Source organism: Ornithodoros turicata, chromosome 2 (genome assembly GCF_037126465.1).
Source record: "Ornithodoros turicata isolate Travis chromosome 2, ASM3712646v1, whole genome shotgun sequence".
In the NCBI taxonomy this organism is placed as follows: domain Eukaryota; kingdom Metazoa; phylum Arthropoda; class Arachnida; order Ixodida; family Argasidae; genus Ornithodoros; species Ornithodoros turicata.
The window spans coordinates 33607321-33624476 of record NC_088202.1 but is presented as its reverse complement, the minus strand read 5'-3'; the positions used below and the strand labels follow the sequence as shown (position 1 = coordinate 33624476).

The 17156-nt window shown below is 47.3% G+C and overlaps 1 protein-coding gene across 1 annotated transcript; it reads left to right on the top strand.

The window, feature by feature from the left end:
- Window positions 1-1576: 1576 nt before the first annotated feature.
- LOC135383333 (neprilysin-11-like) lies at window positions 1577-16284 on the top strand. The gene is made up of 2 exons (XM_064612840.1): window positions 1577-1701; window positions 14108-16284. The coding sequence occupies exons 1-2, from the start codon at window positions 1660-1662 to the stop codon at window positions 16178-16180; spliced, it is 2115 nt and encodes a 704-aa protein (XP_064468910.1). The 5' UTR covers window positions 1577-1659; the 3' UTR covers window positions 16181-16284.
- The last annotated feature ends 872 nt before the right edge of the window (window positions 16285-17156 follow it).

Below are 17156 nucleotides of genomic sequence, written 5' to 3'. Positions count from 1 at the left end.
ACGGCGAGTCGTTGTGGTTTATGGTGGCGGTCAAGTCATTCTCCTCATTAGAATGCACGTCTGAATCGGGCTGAAGTCCCGTGGAGTTCTATTCTGATGCGGAGTCGGTTTCCATGACTGCACGTTGAGCGTAACTTGCTTCCTGGCATCTTCAATGCAATACAACACATGGGAATCACGGCAGACGAATCTCGCGACTGACGTCACGGCGTGGCGCTCCTCGATTCCGATGCCACCGCCTGCTCTCATAGTTTCGGTTTCGCTTTATCGTTTCCGCTGTTTATAAATTGTACGCGCACATTTATACGAAACGGGGGCTGTTGTCAGCATCTGTGGGGTGGTCTCTGCTGAAATCAACTTTCACTTAATTTTGGGCACAACCGTTGCGGACCCTCCCTTTAATCGTAAGCGTCGGTCTCTGTGGAGAGCGCTGGAGCTGGCTTGTTTTTTCCTCAGCTTGGTTTCCAGTTTCCGGTTCGGCTCTCAGACTTTACCCCTCCCTATGACAGCGGATTTTTGGCCATGGCCTTTGCCTCCTCCCACCCGTGAAACTCTTCTTTTGCTATCGGACCCTCTATCCGTCATTTCAGCTAAGGCGTCACCCTCCGGTCCGCGACAGCCCTTATAATCATCATTTTGGTACATCTTGCCCCGCACCGCATTAGCGATATCATCATCACGTGGATTCCTGGCCACCGTGGACTCACTTTTAACGGAACCGCTGACACCCTCGGAAAAATGTCCCTCTCTGGGGAGATATTTCCTCTCCTTCCAGTTCTTGGGCGTACATCTGTTGTAAGGTGTAGACGACTCACAAGCCTGTCTTGAGCTGTCCTTCCACGACCACCCTATGACATCTCTCTTTCGTGGAACCCTAACTTCTGCAGCTCCAGGCAGACAGAAGTCTGGTTGATGTGAGCTCGATGCCTGGCGCTACCCTTAAATTTTTACCTTCACGGTGCTGGACACTGTTTGTCCCCTGTTTGCTGCCAATGTGAACATTGAACATGTGCCAACAACTGAACACTTTGTTCCTCTGCCCTCGTTTTGACCAACTCTGCCAGAGGGATATCTGTACCCCTTTGCGTTTATTGGGAGCCCCCTTTCGTGAGATGCTGGCCCCCGGAGCATCGCATACCGCGCACTGTGATAGATCTGTTGTAGCAAGCCTCGTGTCTGACATCCTCCTCTCGAACCGCTTCCTGGCACGTTCTCGCTCCTCGCACACATTTTCACGTACGCACATTACTACACACATATACATACGACTTATCCACGCATATTCGTCATACGTCATATACGGCCAATTCTCCTATACCTACACGTCAGTTATCACCTGAGCCCTACCTTTCCTTACATCTCAGCACTGCCACACAGGTGTTATTTCGCCCAACTGTCCTGGCCAATCTCCCTTAGTGTCTCACTGCCATCTTTTGATTGGACAAAGAAGAAGCAGAGTGTAGCAAACCCCGAAGTCAGTCGTGACGTTGCCCACATACGTGAGGCCGACAACGGCAAGCCCTTTCACCATCACCACCACCACCACCACCCCGAAGTAGTGGAAGACAAAGAAGAATTGGTAGCGCACTCGTGCAAGTACGTTCTCTGCTATAAACTGGGCCTAACGGGAAGCGGTAGTTCTGCCCTGGCTGAGTTGTGATGTCTGCTCAAGAAGAAGTTCAAGAGGAGGACGTCGAAGCGGTAAGCTGATCCTGCCTTTTTAAAAATATAATTTTCATTGATTTCTTCTAGTATGGCAATGGCCTACTGCACTAGCATTATAGACGCGTGAACGTGGCATGATTTAGGGTCCTGCCGTATTGATGGCAGTGTGCACTTGTGATATCCTCATGAGCATTTGTGCATTGGCACGGCAACATGATTCTATCGACATCTAAAAAAAAAAGGTGTAACATTAAATTGGTGCAGTTCCATACCGAAACCACTGGGTTTTAAAAATTAGAGAAAGCGTTTGAAAGGTAAATATTGCATACAAGTGAAAGGTCATATATCGAATCTAAAAATGGAGTCATACAATTGTGTGGGGTCTAGAACGTTCCTTATAAGCATTTGATGTCAACGAAAAAAATAATAATAGGAAGAGGGTAGCAGATACACGGCCTTGCTAAGCCTAACGGATTTGGAGGAGGCCTTCTTTTGAAAGGTAGAGAAGCGATGAAGTATATTTAGGGCCCTGTGTTTTCGGGTTTAATGTTTTTTGAAAAAGGGAGCAAAGTCGGATTTTATTTCAAGAGCCGTGAAACAGGGTAAAATGGGGTGATATGTGTCGGGTGGGGAAAACAAGAACGCTTCTTGCATTTTAGATTGAGAGGAGATGCGGACCAGCAGTGCTGAATGTCCAATTATGGTGGACTAGAATGAGTGATGTGCTAAGCGGAGGGTGGCGGGGGTACCCGCCATGTTCCTGCGGGTAGATGGTGGGACTTGCGTATCGACAGCACGCAGTTGAATCGCCCTTCACGGATTTCCTCCAAACCACCGGTTACTCGACAGCTCCAGTGGCGGTTAGCCGACGAGCATGCATTTCATTCTTCTTGCACGCACCGCGTTGCACCTTGAGCAGCGCACAGAGGAAAGCGAATGCAACACGTAGACCAAGTTTCCAAAATGCGTTACCTGTCTGTTTTCTCAGCCATCACGTTGGTGTCTTGGCGCGCGCGCTTCAATAGAGAGCAACGATGAAAGATGAAAGTCACTGAAAAGGTTAGCCAGCTGTAGGGATCGAACCCACATCTTCTGGATTACCGCTAGAGGGCTCTACCAATTCAGCTAAGCTAACACGCCTCTCCAGCGACTTTCGGGCGTCATCTGAAGGGACGACAAACCAGCCATTCACTCTCTCACCATCCTTTCACTCTTACATTTTTTGCTCACTCATACACACATTCATACGACGGAAATCGACGCAAGCGACACCTGTTGAACAAGAGAGGAACTGATGTTCTGAGGCTGGAACAAACATAGAAGGGACAGATACAAAGCCTCAAATTGCCTAAGAACATCAGTTCCTCTCTTGTTCAACAGGTGCCGCTTGCGTCGATTTCCGTCGTATGAATGTGTGTATGAGTGAGCAAAAAATGTAAGAGTGAAAGGAGGGTGAGTGAGAGTGAGTGGCTGGTTTGTCGTCCCTTCAGATGACGCACCCCGAAAGTCGCTGGAGAGGCGTGTTAGCTTAGCTCAATTGGTAGCGCCCTGGACCGATAATTCAAAAGATGTGGGTTCGATCCTTGCAGCTGGCTAACCTTTACAGTATACGTTTTCTTCGTATATTGTCTGCGTGTGGTCTCCACATATCTATGAACAGAGCCATGATAATGTTCCATGTTTCTTTCACAAGTTTTCCGAATGTTTCTTTAACACCACATAACTTCGTTCAACACTTACCATATTTACAGCAGAGACAATTACCATATTAATCCATCCGAAAAAGAAGCGCTTAAGCACTGACAACCTGTGTTTGCGAAGCTTAGGCACGACCACGTAGAATTTGTTGGTGGTTGACAAAAATATTTCGCGACATTTAACCACATTCGCTCTTTTCGTAGAGAAATATATACTTTATTATCATCAGTGCCGCTTGATTTCAACTTGGTTCAACTCACTTTTTGGTCAGCTCGCACTTAGTCAACTTCGTCAACTCGCACTTTACCCGCAACTGAGTGAATTCCTGCTCGCGAACAGCAAAACTGCGATACGAATCACAAAAGGGAACGATGTCATCTATAGTGACAGTTAAGGGGTTGGGACACTGTCATAGACATGGATTTCATAGGCTGGGATTCGTGGATATCTGGAACAAATTACTGTTATTGCTGAAATAGTCTTGTGCTCGAAACGTTCGGACCAGAAAATTATCAAATAGACATATCCGTTATGTGCATTAAATTATGCGTTAAATACGCATCATCTCAAGGTCAAGATCAATGTGAAATAATGTATCGGTTGTTAGTACCGGTACACTTTATCCTTCATGGCTTTCTATGTGAGGGAACATCAACGTGCATCGCCTTTAGACACATTTTGCAACAGATTCTCACGGTAATCTATCACATAGAGGAGGGTACGGGGGGCGGGAGAGAAAGAGTAGGCGGAAAAGTAGCGGCATTGTACCACTTACGTTACTTTTATTTGGTAGCGGTATCACTGTACTTTTTCAAATTTGTAGCGACGCTGCTATTGCGCTCCTTTTTTTGTGGAGTAGTGGGTAGCGGTTACCTTTGGTAGTGGGTACAACACTGCCGGTAAGCACAGGACCCTTTTTCGTTCCCCCCCCTCCCCCCCCGCTCCCGATACTGTTAGTCAGTTACCAATCCCTGCCGCCTGCCACTTCAGTTCCTCATTGTAAACGACGCTTTTAAACGACGCATCATAAACGACGCTTTTGTGTTTTTTCTTTGAAATACCGTAGCCGCTAATCCTGTACAACCTCTCGTATTTGAAACCTACGCATCCTCCCCTCCCCCCCCCCCCCTGCCCCCACCCCTGTAGCAGATAAAATCCTGCGTTTGCCACCAGATTCTTGAAAAACCACGAAAAACGTGGTTCAGTTCTGTATGTACGCGCGACAACGTAAACTCTTTGAACGTGTCCAGTAACAGCAGGAGTGATGCACATAGAATTTATGTAGAACATACAAGCAGTCATTGAAAACGACACACTAATAATTCATTCATTCATTCATTAACTAGATGAGACTGCTGGAACTGAGGTGTACCATTGGGGGAGACCTGCAGCACCCTGAGTACGAAACCCAACAACATATACCATGAGAGAACTGATGTTCTGAGGCTGGAACAACATAGAAAGGACAAATACATACAAAGCCTCAAATTGCCTAAGAAATCAACGATGAAAGATGAAAGTCACTGAAAAGGTTAGCCAGCTTTCCAGTGACTTTCATCTCTCTCATGTTCACTTCAGTTTCAGTTGAGTTTCAGTTCACTCATGTTCAACAGCTGCCGCTTGCGTCGATCCCGTCGTATGAATGTGTGTATGAGTGAGCAAAAATGTAAGAGTGAAAGGAGGATGAGTGAGAGAGAGTGGCTGGTTTGTCCCTTCAGATGACGGGCCCTTAGAAGTCGCTGCGGAGGTGTGTTACCTTAGCTCAATTGGTAGAGCCCTGGACCGAAGATGGCCCAGAAGATGGGTTCGAGTGCTATAGCTAGCTAACCTTTTCAGTGACTTTGTGGGGAAATCTTGTGATAGCTTATCGCTATCTCGGTACGTTCGCCACCGACACCGGGGGCGTGTCTTGTTGTTTCGTAGTTTTTGTAAACGCCTGAAGGGCTGTGTGACAATTCAATTTCGGACACCCTTGTCCATCTTTTGAGGGTGGGGGAATGTGGGGAAATCTTGTGATAGCTTATCGCTATCTCGGTACATTCGCCACCGACACCGTACGGGGGAGTGTCTTGTTGTTTGGACTTCTTTTGTGCGCGCGAAGCCAGCGCCCTCGAATTGTTTAAAAAGGGATGCTGCGTGTGAGATGGGGGCTTTTTCCTGTTTGCAGGCAAGGCGGTGCGGAACGGGACATTCTGTTTCGTATGTAATAAACTGTTGTTTGCATTGTGTTTCTTGCGTTGCACCTCTTTGGCCGGGAAACCGGCGGTGGTCCTGGTGAGTGGGTCTCGCCTGCCCTTGGAGGGCAGTAGGATTCCCACAACTTTCATCTTTCATTGTTACTTTCAACATACGCCAGTTCAGAACTTAGCATACAAACAGCCGTCAATGAACAAGGGCACGTTTCATAATCTATGTATGGACGTCGGAGGGTGCAGGAAAGGGGGACGTTTATATTTTTTGTCCTTCATGGCCAAGCAAAAAGCTCAGCAGCAGAAACAAAGCGCAAACAACCGCTTAATGCGTTTGTGAGGAGTACTTTTTCTGAGACGCGAAACTGATCCACCATAGTAGATTCGCGATTTAACATATATGTGTCTGCTGGACCCGTGTATTACATAAAAGCACGGTCCCTCGATTAGAGTAGGAAGAAGCAGCCAATAGGTGCACGCCAAGTCAGCTCTTCGTTATTGTATTCTATACATATACGCGTAAACCGGGTTCTATTGCGGAGAAGTTGCTGCTTTTCGCATGGGTCGCTGACCTGCACCTGTATTTTGCTGTTGAAATCATGGATGAAGGGAACAGTGCAGAGAACGATCAGCAAATTAAACCAAATTACTTTTGTTCTGTGCCGCAATGCGACTCTGCGCGCCAAGGGGACAGCCAGTTTGTCTTTCCGCGTTTTCTTCTTTCACATGGAATACCGCCTACTTTGACGCATCCTCGGAAGAGATTTGAGCGACTTGAAATCAGCAAACCTGTTACATCAGCAATGGCCGTGTGTGTATGGCAGAGCTCTTGGAGCGTACTGCCTACATATCTCATGAACGTTCTTATTTTTATTTTTCTGAAGCACACTTCTGTGCAACTCACGTAAACCTTGTCTAGGCGTAACAGAACAATTTTTTTTTTTCAAACTTGAGTAGCCATTATGTGCAGGAAAGCGCAGGGGATAGCGCGAAAACGTATACCAAGTTAGTTTTGTAACTGTGCGTTTGAATCAGCGCGTCAAATCACTTAGGGAAAGAATTCAGAAAGAATGCGACGTTTCATTAAGGTTTCCCAAAACATGCGCACCAGTGACACACGGGTGTCTCTGACATTCCTGCGGCGGAGGACACTCGCTGCTTGCTATTTCGGCCTCGCAACCGGTAAACGTGAAATTCACCTTCACGAAGTGTTTGATGAAATACGTCGGAATTTCGCAAATAATACGCTACAACTATAGCCTTCTCTTTGGACAACTCGGTTACTCCTGCCAGAAGTATATGAGCAGCGTTTAAGGAGGTGCAACACCCTCCTGGCCCAATGGCATTTCTCACGCATTTTTCAAACCGCATAGCTCCGCAAGGAATTGCTCAATTTGCATAAAATAGGTCTTGAATTGAAGATCTCAATAGTACTTAATGTTGCAGAAATTCATCTTTTATGTTGGAAATTTTTTTCGTAGACGTCAGAAATTGCGTTTCGCGCTTCCTTGAAATTTGTTGGCTGGTCACAAATTAAATAGACCTAAGGTGAGAATTTTAATCCCATTCAGTACTACAAAAATATGTCTAAAATCAATATGTCCCGAAATAATTTGTTTATGTCGAAGCATATAGTTGCTACACGGATTCTTGCGAACAGTGGTTAGCGAATGCTGACCCGCTGGGATTTTGGCTGTGCGCGGTGGTGCCATCTATCTGCATGCCACAGAAATCTGCACAAGTGGGAAAAACCGGATGAATTGTCACAATGTATTTTCGCAGTGATAATAAATGGAGTGTGGACGCGCAGCTGCCGCTCGTTATCTCGGAATCCTTCGTTCCGTGGTTGTGCTGTGCCTACCAGTCACGGTTTTTCGCATAGCCGGAAACCTGTCTGCGGAAAACAGAAGAGACGCAAAGAACACGAACTGAAATTCTACAAGAGAAGGCATCTGGATAATCTTTAAATAGTACCAGACTCTCACGAATCAAGCAATCTTTCATCGAGAGCTAGCAGAAGCGACAGTACGCAAGACGTGTCTGCAGGAACGTCCGAAAACGGACCCTGTGTTGTTGAAGGGCGAATCGTTGTGGACAATATGCACTTGTTCAACTAATTTCAAGCTCTGAGAATTTAGAGCCCATTCAACTGCACACTTGCTGTCATGAAGATAACGTCAGTGAACAGAAATTGATTGCGGAGCAAAATTACGCTGCAATGCAAAATGTGCTTGCTGGACGGCGTTACAGCTACTGAGGGCCAACCAGATAGCATATCAGACCGTATGGACGTGAACAGAGTAGTTGTATCCAGTGTGCTATCCATCAGGGCTGGGTATACTTTGAGCGGTTCTATAATGATTAGCTCCATCCAGAGCTTGTTCACCCACGCATACCACGCAGTATGCCGATCAGGGCCCCTGACTACAAGAAGAAATACAACACGCAGGAGATAGATGCGTAGAAATCCAGCGAACCGGTAGAGATGTAGAAAGAGAGTTGCCTCAGGACAGGAGCCGCCGATATTTCGAACAGAGACTCGACACATCGGCGGCTCCTGTCCTGAGGCAACTCTCTTCCAACACGCTGGAGAGGTCTTCGTAGTGCAACGCTGACGCTCAGGCGGCAGGGAACGTCACCGCTCTCTGGTGCCACGTGACCGGCGCTCTTCGCCACGTCGCCACTTTCTGATCTCCGGAGCGGCAGTCGGAGGCAGCCGGATATCTTGTCCTCCCGGCACAGATTCTGACGACCGACGGCGTCTGCTGCCGGCAGAAGGAGAAGGTAACGCAACGGATACTTATCGCGCGTGCTTTTTATTTCATGAGGATTGTTCTGTATGTGTCCCATACAACGACATTCACTGTACTATGGCCAATTCTGAATTGGAACGCCAACGATGCTTGGCTTTACCGCGAAAGTGGTGCAACGACACACCGGCGCAGCAGCTTTGGAACAATTATGCAACGCATAGATAGATGCTTACAATGTAGTGTTGCATAGGAAGCTTTTTCAATACGTGAGACGAAACAGACACGGAATACAAAGCATTAATTTGATAAACGCGGATATTTCTTTCGCTGGACAGACGTGGACTACACATAATCGTTCGCTTGCATCTTTCCAATACATGCATAAAAACATAATTGAAAGCTACTCGTCCTACCGAAAGGAAAATAAAAATTAATTTAATTTAATTAATTATTAACTACCTGTAGCTCGACATCACAGCTTCATCGCCAGTCCATCACTTGTCAGCACGCTGTCGCGCCTATATTGATGCTCAGCATCGGGATACGCTTCATTAGTGGAAAATAAAACCGAATGTGACAACGTCTATTATCAAAATACTCCGACAGGCGTTTGGGTCGTCCACACGGAGATTTGGGTTAATGCTGTTTTACATTCCATAGCGCTTCTTCGGAACCTATTCTTTGGCCCGTATCTTGTCCTTTTTCTCACGTGAATGCATCTGAATCATCCACAAGGAGCTCAAGTTTTTTGTTTCATTAGTCCATCCTGCGCTAGACACACAGGTTATGCAAGCGCGAATACAGAAGGGATCGGAAAAGTGACAGCCGCCGGGAAAATGACTCGTGTGAATGCTAGAGAACGAGCGGACGTCTTCAGACGCGTAGTGACCTCGTTTATCTCGGATATCCTCTCACTCCTTCCAGACTTGCTGCCGGCAGAAAACTGACTCGTGTGAATACAGGGTTACGAACACCCTTCGTTGCTCAGAAAATCGTTCGTAAATCGAGGTCCGAGGTCTGCAGTGCACAAATACCTCACAAAACCACGGGAAATTGATTTGAATAAGTATTTTTTTTTTATGTTTGCTTTGCACCATACACTCTGCATGGTCTATCCTGTTATAAAGAGATGACAAAAGTCTGACATTTGACTCATGCACCCGGTCCTCAAAGTACCGTATCGCGCGCGGATGAGACTAGAGAGTTTTAGCAGACCGTTGATAACGTGGCTTGCGTCGAACCGTATCAACCGGAACCAATCAGTGGATAAGATTCTGAGCCACGCACAACTGCGATTGGTTCCGGTCGGCACGATGACCTTATCAACGGTATACTAAAACTCACTACTGTTTCCAACGGCAGATATCACGCTTGCCACCGGCTGTCAAGGCTGAACGCTTTCTTGGAACGGCAAGATGTTTCCATCTCGGAGACCTGGTCCAAACTCACAACCATTCGGCTGTAAACGCCCGAATTATTCTTTCAGGAAATGGTGAATCATGTTTGTGGAACGTAGTGGCGTTGGGACATTGTATGTTTGACCTTAGTAGCATGTACTGAGGAACTTTCATTATCCTCCGGTCCGTTGGCCTGTCCTCTGTATGTTCATAACGCCCGTTCGTATATCGAGGTCAGAATGGCTTGGCTACTTTGGGTCCGTTCCCTCATAATCCGTTCATAGTTCGGATATCGAGGGTGCGTAAAACGAGGTCAAAATACACGGAAAGTTTGGTTCCCTGTGGAGCCGTTCGTAAGTTGAGGGAATTCGTATATCGAGGGTTCATAGAACGAGGTCCGACTGTATTCACTGTTGTCCATGGTATATATGCACTACAATTCCCTTTCCGTCACATAGCTCTGCATTGCTGTGCTTGCAGTTGACCCCAATGTGGCCTTCATCATCTAATCCAAGTCATCGGACCCAGTAGCCGAAGCCTCTGCTCCGCCTGCGGTGTCATGACGAACATGAGCACATTCCCGTGGAGCGTGGACAGCGTCACACAGAGGGACACTGTACCCTAGCTGACTTATCATTATCACAGGAAGCTTAATTCATGTATGTTTGTGCGTCCGTGGTGCTCCTGGTGTCCATTGGGTACTGTTTAATGTGGAAGCTTATCTCTTGTATTCATCTTTTAGATTGCCCTCAGAACCCTTGTGCGAACAAACTCAGTTCAGCCACAGGTGTCTCCGATTCTCATAATCAGCTGTTCGTTTCTTATCTACACATATTTGAGCTCTTCTTAGCCGGTATGCCGCTTAACTGAAATATGCGCATCCTGCACAACGCTGTAGTTGGTCTTATTGCGAGGCTTATTGACCAGGCCCATCTGTGTGCGGCAATCGCATCCTGTTACAGACAACACTCAAACATTACGTCGTCTTGAACTGTCCTTGTGGATTAGGACGTGCTGTATGAGGGATGCGTGAGTTTCAGCGAAATAACACAGCGTTCACATGCCTGCCTTGTTTTCTTTTCATGGGGTAAAATACTACAGGGAACGGTAACACTAACGTGCCACAGGTGACAGTTCTACAATTTCGATGTTTTGCATTCTGTGTACTAAAACATCTGGCAGCGAACAGTTTGGCTGACAGTTAAAACATTGGTGTAGAACGTGCCCTAGAACTTGGTATAGAACTTCGCGTACGCCAGATCGCCCTTCTCCAGGTGAGGGAACGGAGGGACTTGTTGCAAGCACGATGGCCGATGGCCGATAATCGGCGTCCGCGTCTCATTGGTCACAATTTGTGCACTGAGCTCCTCTTAGAAATTCCAGTGTACAACTGTTGATGCATGCCATCTCGTTACAAAAACATCTGGCTATCAAGTCATCTGGTTGTTACAGCCTACCCTTGATGCCCACCAATGGCGACCAGCAACCTACCCGACGCCCCTGCACGCTGTATAATCCACCACAAGCACTGTACTGCTGGCACTGTGCTCGTGAAGATAACTGCCGCCGCTGTCGTATGCAGCTTAATGCAGCTTCATTCCCTTCTTTTTCGACTTTGTGTACAAATATGAGTGTCAAACTTGTGGCGTCGGCGTAAATGAGTCGACAACAGCACTGTCAACTATACTGAGACACCCATCACTGTTCAGGTAATCAGATGCCGTCAAAACTGAGAATGAACGCCATGTAAGACCGCACTGCCGACTACACAACTTGGCTCGTCTTTACCGATCACACTGAACCAAAAATACAGCATTATATGTGCCAGTGTCAAAGCACCGTGATATCGCAGAGCAGTCCACAATAATTATACAGTGCACTGTTAATCTCGGGCCGACGATGGTGCAGTAATTTTGCTGTTCACGAAGTGATCCCGACGATTCCGAATACACAGAAGCACATGTGAGCTTGCCACGAATTTCATGAAGTCATTGGAGCACCCGCAAGCCATACCACTCCATTGCTTTCTCAATAAGCCAGGAACTGTTTTTCAAGCTAATGTAGAAGGTCCGCGCAATCAGGGCTACTGTTCTTTCTTCTTCTTCTCTTTTTCTTGATCCTCCGCGGTTCCACAACGAATGTTGGAAACTTTTAGTGTGTTCGCGAGGTTCTGTTGAATGAAATTGTCGATCCGTCTGCTATCACACGCACAAATAACAGATAACACGCGGACGCTGTTCTCAAGGTGATAAAGGCAAGCTAGAGGTCGAAGGTAAAAGAACAGAGCAAGAGGAAAAGAGTGCCTTCTAATCCTTTCCGCTGATATGGTGGATCAGTCGGGTAATGTAACATGTAACCGTCTGCCGCTGTAGTACCAGGAGCCTCCGCAGTGAACGCTAGGTAATCAATTCGATCAGAGCCGTTTATAGGGAGAGTTTGGCCATTAGGAGGAGCCTAACTTGAATCGCGTCATGCGACGTCACGGCTAAGCCACCTCCCTCGCCGTGCTCTATTGTTGTCCCGTTGTCAGCCGGTCGCCGACGCCATATTGATGCTGATCGTTGTTTACGATGCAAGGCGGGAAGACACGTGTGTACATTGTCCTTCGAAAGCCCTTCGTCCTTGAACCCCCCCCCCCTTATCAGAGGCGGCTGTGGGTCATAAGCCGGTTATTCCTGCAGATTGCATTCATTGCGACAACAAAGCTGACGGACAGCATCAATAATGGCGGGCACGAGATGGCTAATAAGCGGATTCTGCTTGGATCCAGGCTTTTTGGGCGGCGCAACGACGACTCTGACGTCAAAATAGGCTCCACCCACGAGGCGGCAAAAGATCAGAGAATGGCCAAACTCTCCCTATAAATGGCTCTGAATTCGATCGTCCTCTGCTCCATCTATTGAGTGGAATTGACAAAACGCGGAGGGTGCTGTTGCACCCCCTTAATGCACGTAAGCCTTCAATGCATCGAGAATCAACATTGCAGTTCAGAAATCTCAAAATCGAAACTAAGCGACAACCTGGTTACGTCCGCCATGTTGGAGGTTAGATGCGCCACCTACAGGTCGCGCAAAACGCGAATAGCGTGCCTGTTTGATAGACGGCTGTCCATCATCCCACTGATAAAGCGGCCGCCGCACCTGCGATATCAAATGTATTGCACGGCAGCGCACATGAACTTGGAAACCTGACAGCCTCGAATGTCATGCGGCTTGAATACAAATACTTGGCGGCGAATAAAACAGTTGAAAATAGCTACACACGTGAATACTGAGCTTGTTGATGTAGTTCAACGAGAAGTCGCATGGTGTGCCGCAATCGAGGGGCGATCGAGGGCTTTCAGTGCTTTGGATAGGCCGCTCAGCACACCACTCATTCTAGTCCACCATAGTCCAATGCGTAGTGTTTTCCAGTGCCCGTATTGGTAGCTGAGTTGCACTTTGCGAAGTTCGTTTCCAGGTTCTTTTTTTTTTTCGGGTTTTACCGTAAGTTGATGATGGTGATTGGGAGTTTAATGGCGCAACGACAACAAAGATCATGATTTACCGTAAGTAACGATGATGCAAATCGGCGAGTAAAAACGAGTTTTACCCCAAAACACAGGTCTCTATTGGGTATGTTGCATTACTCTACACACTGAGGTTAGTCCATGTTACGTAGGTACAAATTGTGGGGTCCCCCCTCCTCCTTGCGCACGCTCTAGTCGGTGCAGGGATCAGACTGTTCCGTCGAAACGCCTCTTCAGTAAACATGGCGGTCTGACTTGAACCAACAGGCGATAAGGGTCTGATTTATACGTGTTTCACACAACATCGCTCGTTCTGATTTGCTCCTCATTCGGGTAACCAGTTATATTTTTCTGTTCATTTTCTTTCGTTTAAAAAACAACCGAAGTGGCTCCGATACGGAAGTCCATCCCATTAAATAAATGAACTGCACATCTGTAATGTGCCACGATTCTGATTTTGGCTAAGCTACGACGACGACACTTCTACCAGAGGCAGTCGCGGTGAGGCGGTGGCGGCGGTATTGGGCAATGCCCAATATCGGGTTAAATCAAGTCAGCCTCTGTTAGTTTAGTGAGGTTAGTTTCGATTTAGGTTCTTGCAGCTGGCCTCATGGCTATATGGCATGACTTGAACTTGCGATTCACACGCTCCATAGGCGGTGCCGCCATGAGACTGCGCTCCCCAAATGTCGTTGCCGTAGTTTACCCCTGATTTCGAAATTCTTCGCAAATAATGAGAAGGAAATTGAAATTGGTTTATTCAAACAGATAGCTCTACGGTTTATATGCTTCTCATGTTACCTGTCACTGATTTTTTCGCCTACTATGGATTATGTGTGGTCGGTTACATAGCCTATTGTAAAGGAAACAAAAACAGCTACCGTAAATCGTTTACAGGTTCCGGAACCGCCAAGCAAAGTCCCTGCTCCTGGAATAACAGTGGTCGCAAGCTGGACCTGCGCCATTTTGTTTGGCCTCACAACAGGAACCATCATAGTCACTTCCCTGGCGTTCTTCAAGGAAGCCGATGACTCCGAAGTAAGATCCTCTGAAGAAAGGCCCCGACGAACCTATCCTTCTTGCCTCACGGAATCATGCGCCGCCGCTGCAGAAGCGCTGACTATGACCCTAAGCTTCAGCGTGGATCCCTGCCACGACCTGTTCGCCTTCGTTTGTCGCAGATATCACGCCAATTTTTTCCGGATACTCAGGGCACTGGAGAATGACATCACCACTCATGCGACTGCCGTTCTTTTCAAAACCCCGGTCCCTGCAATGCAGCAAGCATCGGCTATTCAGAAAGCTGCGATCTTGTTCAGATCCTGCATGCGAATGTTCGTGAATCTTGGTCAAAACACAGAGACGAGTTCAGTTTTCGAGTCTCTCATGCAGGAATTCAGCCTTAGTTTGCAATACAGTAAAAGCAGTACGCAGAGCGAACCGATCGAGACAATTATGGGTCTAGGCGTTAAATACAATATTGAAGCATTCCTCTCCTTAGCAGTTGGCAATAACCTCCTATGGAGAAAAAGCAGCACTGTGAAAATATCTTTTAGCAAGGATGATATCGTATGGTACGACACGATCGAGAAAGACAAGGACGCCCAGAAAATATACGCAAAATATTATGACGCGTACTACGGGTCTGCCACATCCCAGACAAATCAAGAGTTTCTACGTAATGTCGAAAACTTAGAGGAGAAAATCATGAAAATCGTTCAAAAAATTCCACTCAAAGCTGACGACAATGTAGTGTACGAACTGATGTCTTTGAAAAGCCTTGAGCAAAAGTTTAAAGAGCCTGTATTGCAAAATGGCCAGGGTTTTTTTAAGGACGATAGCAGCGTTCATGTTGACCCTAAGGCGATGCGCTTTACGGAGGAGCTTAGCAAATTTTCGAAGCAGGATGCAAATTTTGCGGTAGCTTACACCCTACTTCGAAAATACGTGATGTATGCATCTTCCCCTGTCCTGAGCAAAGTGTCACCGGCACCGCTGCCCCGACACCTGTGCATAGCGCGTGTGTCTGAAGTGATGCCTGGGGCAATTGGGGCGGCCTACCTTTTCAAGCTCATCAGCAACAGCACTATCCAGGAAGCCGCGAACATTGCCTTGCGCACAAGAGATGCTTTCATCGCAGCCATTTCCAAGACAAAGTTTCTGGATCAGCCGTCCATAACAGCTGCCATCACGGAACTGAGAACGATGGAATTCTATGTGGCCTTTCCAAAGATCCTCGCCGATGTCAACAAGTTGAATGCGTTCTACGAGCCTCTCGACGTAAAAGAACAAGACCTTTTCTTCGATTCTTGGATAAAGGCTTCCGTGGCACTGCAGCGCAAGAAAATGAGCGACGTGAGCGGGGCTGTGTATACCGTGGACAAGCCGGATGTTTTCTACGTAGTTCAAAGCAACCGTTTAGTTGTCTTGGCACCTGCCCTGCGTCCGACGCTCTTCCTCGTAGAAGGTCCGGAGTCAGTGAACCTCGGGAGGCTTGGGGCTGTGATTGGAAGGGAGATAATGTACGGTTACAATGTCAACGGCAGTGAATACGACTCCATGGGGCAAATACACTACTGGTGGTCCCCTTCAGCGAAGGAGCACTACTTGAAGATGGCGGAATGCGTGCAGCAGTCGGCTAAGAACTTGACGAAGGGCGACACATCGTTAAGCAGTAAAACGGTGGCGCTGCTCTTAGCTGAGGTGGTAGGATTACAAATGGCGCTGCATGAGTTTGGTCGGTCCGGCGGCGAACATAGTGGAGTGCTTCCATCGCTTCCATTCACGCCCGCGCAGCTTTTCTTCTTGGCTCACTGCTATAAGTCGTGCGGTCTTGGTAATACTCAAAACGCAGCCACCAATGAGGATCGGTGTAATATACCAGCGATGAACACGGAGCAGTACGCAGATGCTTTCAACTGCTCTCACGGTGACCGGATGAATCCTGCGAAAAAGTGTATCTTCTTTTGATTAATGTCGTTTAATTTTCGGCATATATGGTCTTTGCCTCCAAACATTGTGCAATACCAGTTGATCTTGTTCTACCAATGAATATAAGCGCCACAAAATCTCTGGACGTATGCTTTGATTACGCTAGGACATGACGACGAGGGTCTGTGAAACGCATCGACGGCCATCGGCGTTCAGTATTGCGGACCCTGTTTCCGCCCACAGCAATCCGTCGATGTATTACTGAGACCTGCTCGTGCAGAAGGGGGCCATGATTATGTACCATACTCCCTCCCCCCCCCCCCCTAGACGGGAGGGAGACATAAGTCTGCATTGGGGAGGGGGAAAAGAAAAGACGAAAGGGCTGCATTACAGTTGCCACCCGCTCCTTCGGCCATTGCCTAACTCCGGGGTGGAGGCATATTCTGGGCCGCTTGGTTTGTACTGGAGGCAAACCAAGTTACTTCTCCCTTATTTGAAGTAGCATAACAATTTAACGCTTAACAAGTAACCTAACGGGTAATCACACAATAGCACAATTTATCGTCAACACAATCTGTTCAACCAAAGTAACGCAAGAAAATGCCGCAACTTTTCCGCCTCCAGGAGAAGACCACTTGCTGTTGCAAATTCATAAAGCGCTTTGCAGGTCATGGCGCGGTTTAACTTAGATGTTCTCGTAGGCTTCTCTATTTGTGCTAGGTCGACGACGATGCCGATGAGAGCTATTATCACATGGTATACTTTCCTGTTTCCGAATATTTCGCGTCAGGATTCCCAAACTGTCCTTGTGAAATTGAGGTCCCCCTTTGGGAGGATGCTTGTCTCGAAAAATATCCTGGCCCGAAACGAACGTCAGAATGTTGTCGCGTGTATAACTACACAAAATGAGTATACCGGGTGTTTCACGAAGGTCCGCCAGCTCACTAATTCGTAAACAGGTGGCGCTTTCGAAAAGCTTTATCTAATGAGCATCACTGGGATATCGGCCAAAAAC

What these genes read in the sequence shown, in the direction of transcription:
- LOC135383333 (XM_064612840.1), top strand. Translation starts at nt 1,660, where the DNA reads ATGTCTGCTCAAGAAGAAGTTCAAGAGGAGGACGTCGAAGCG. An exon ending in AAGAGGAGGACGTCGAAGCG is followed by an intron (nt 1,702 to 14,107) that starts GTAAGCTGATCC and finishes AATCGTTTACAG; the next exon opens with GTTCCGGAACCGCCAAGCAA.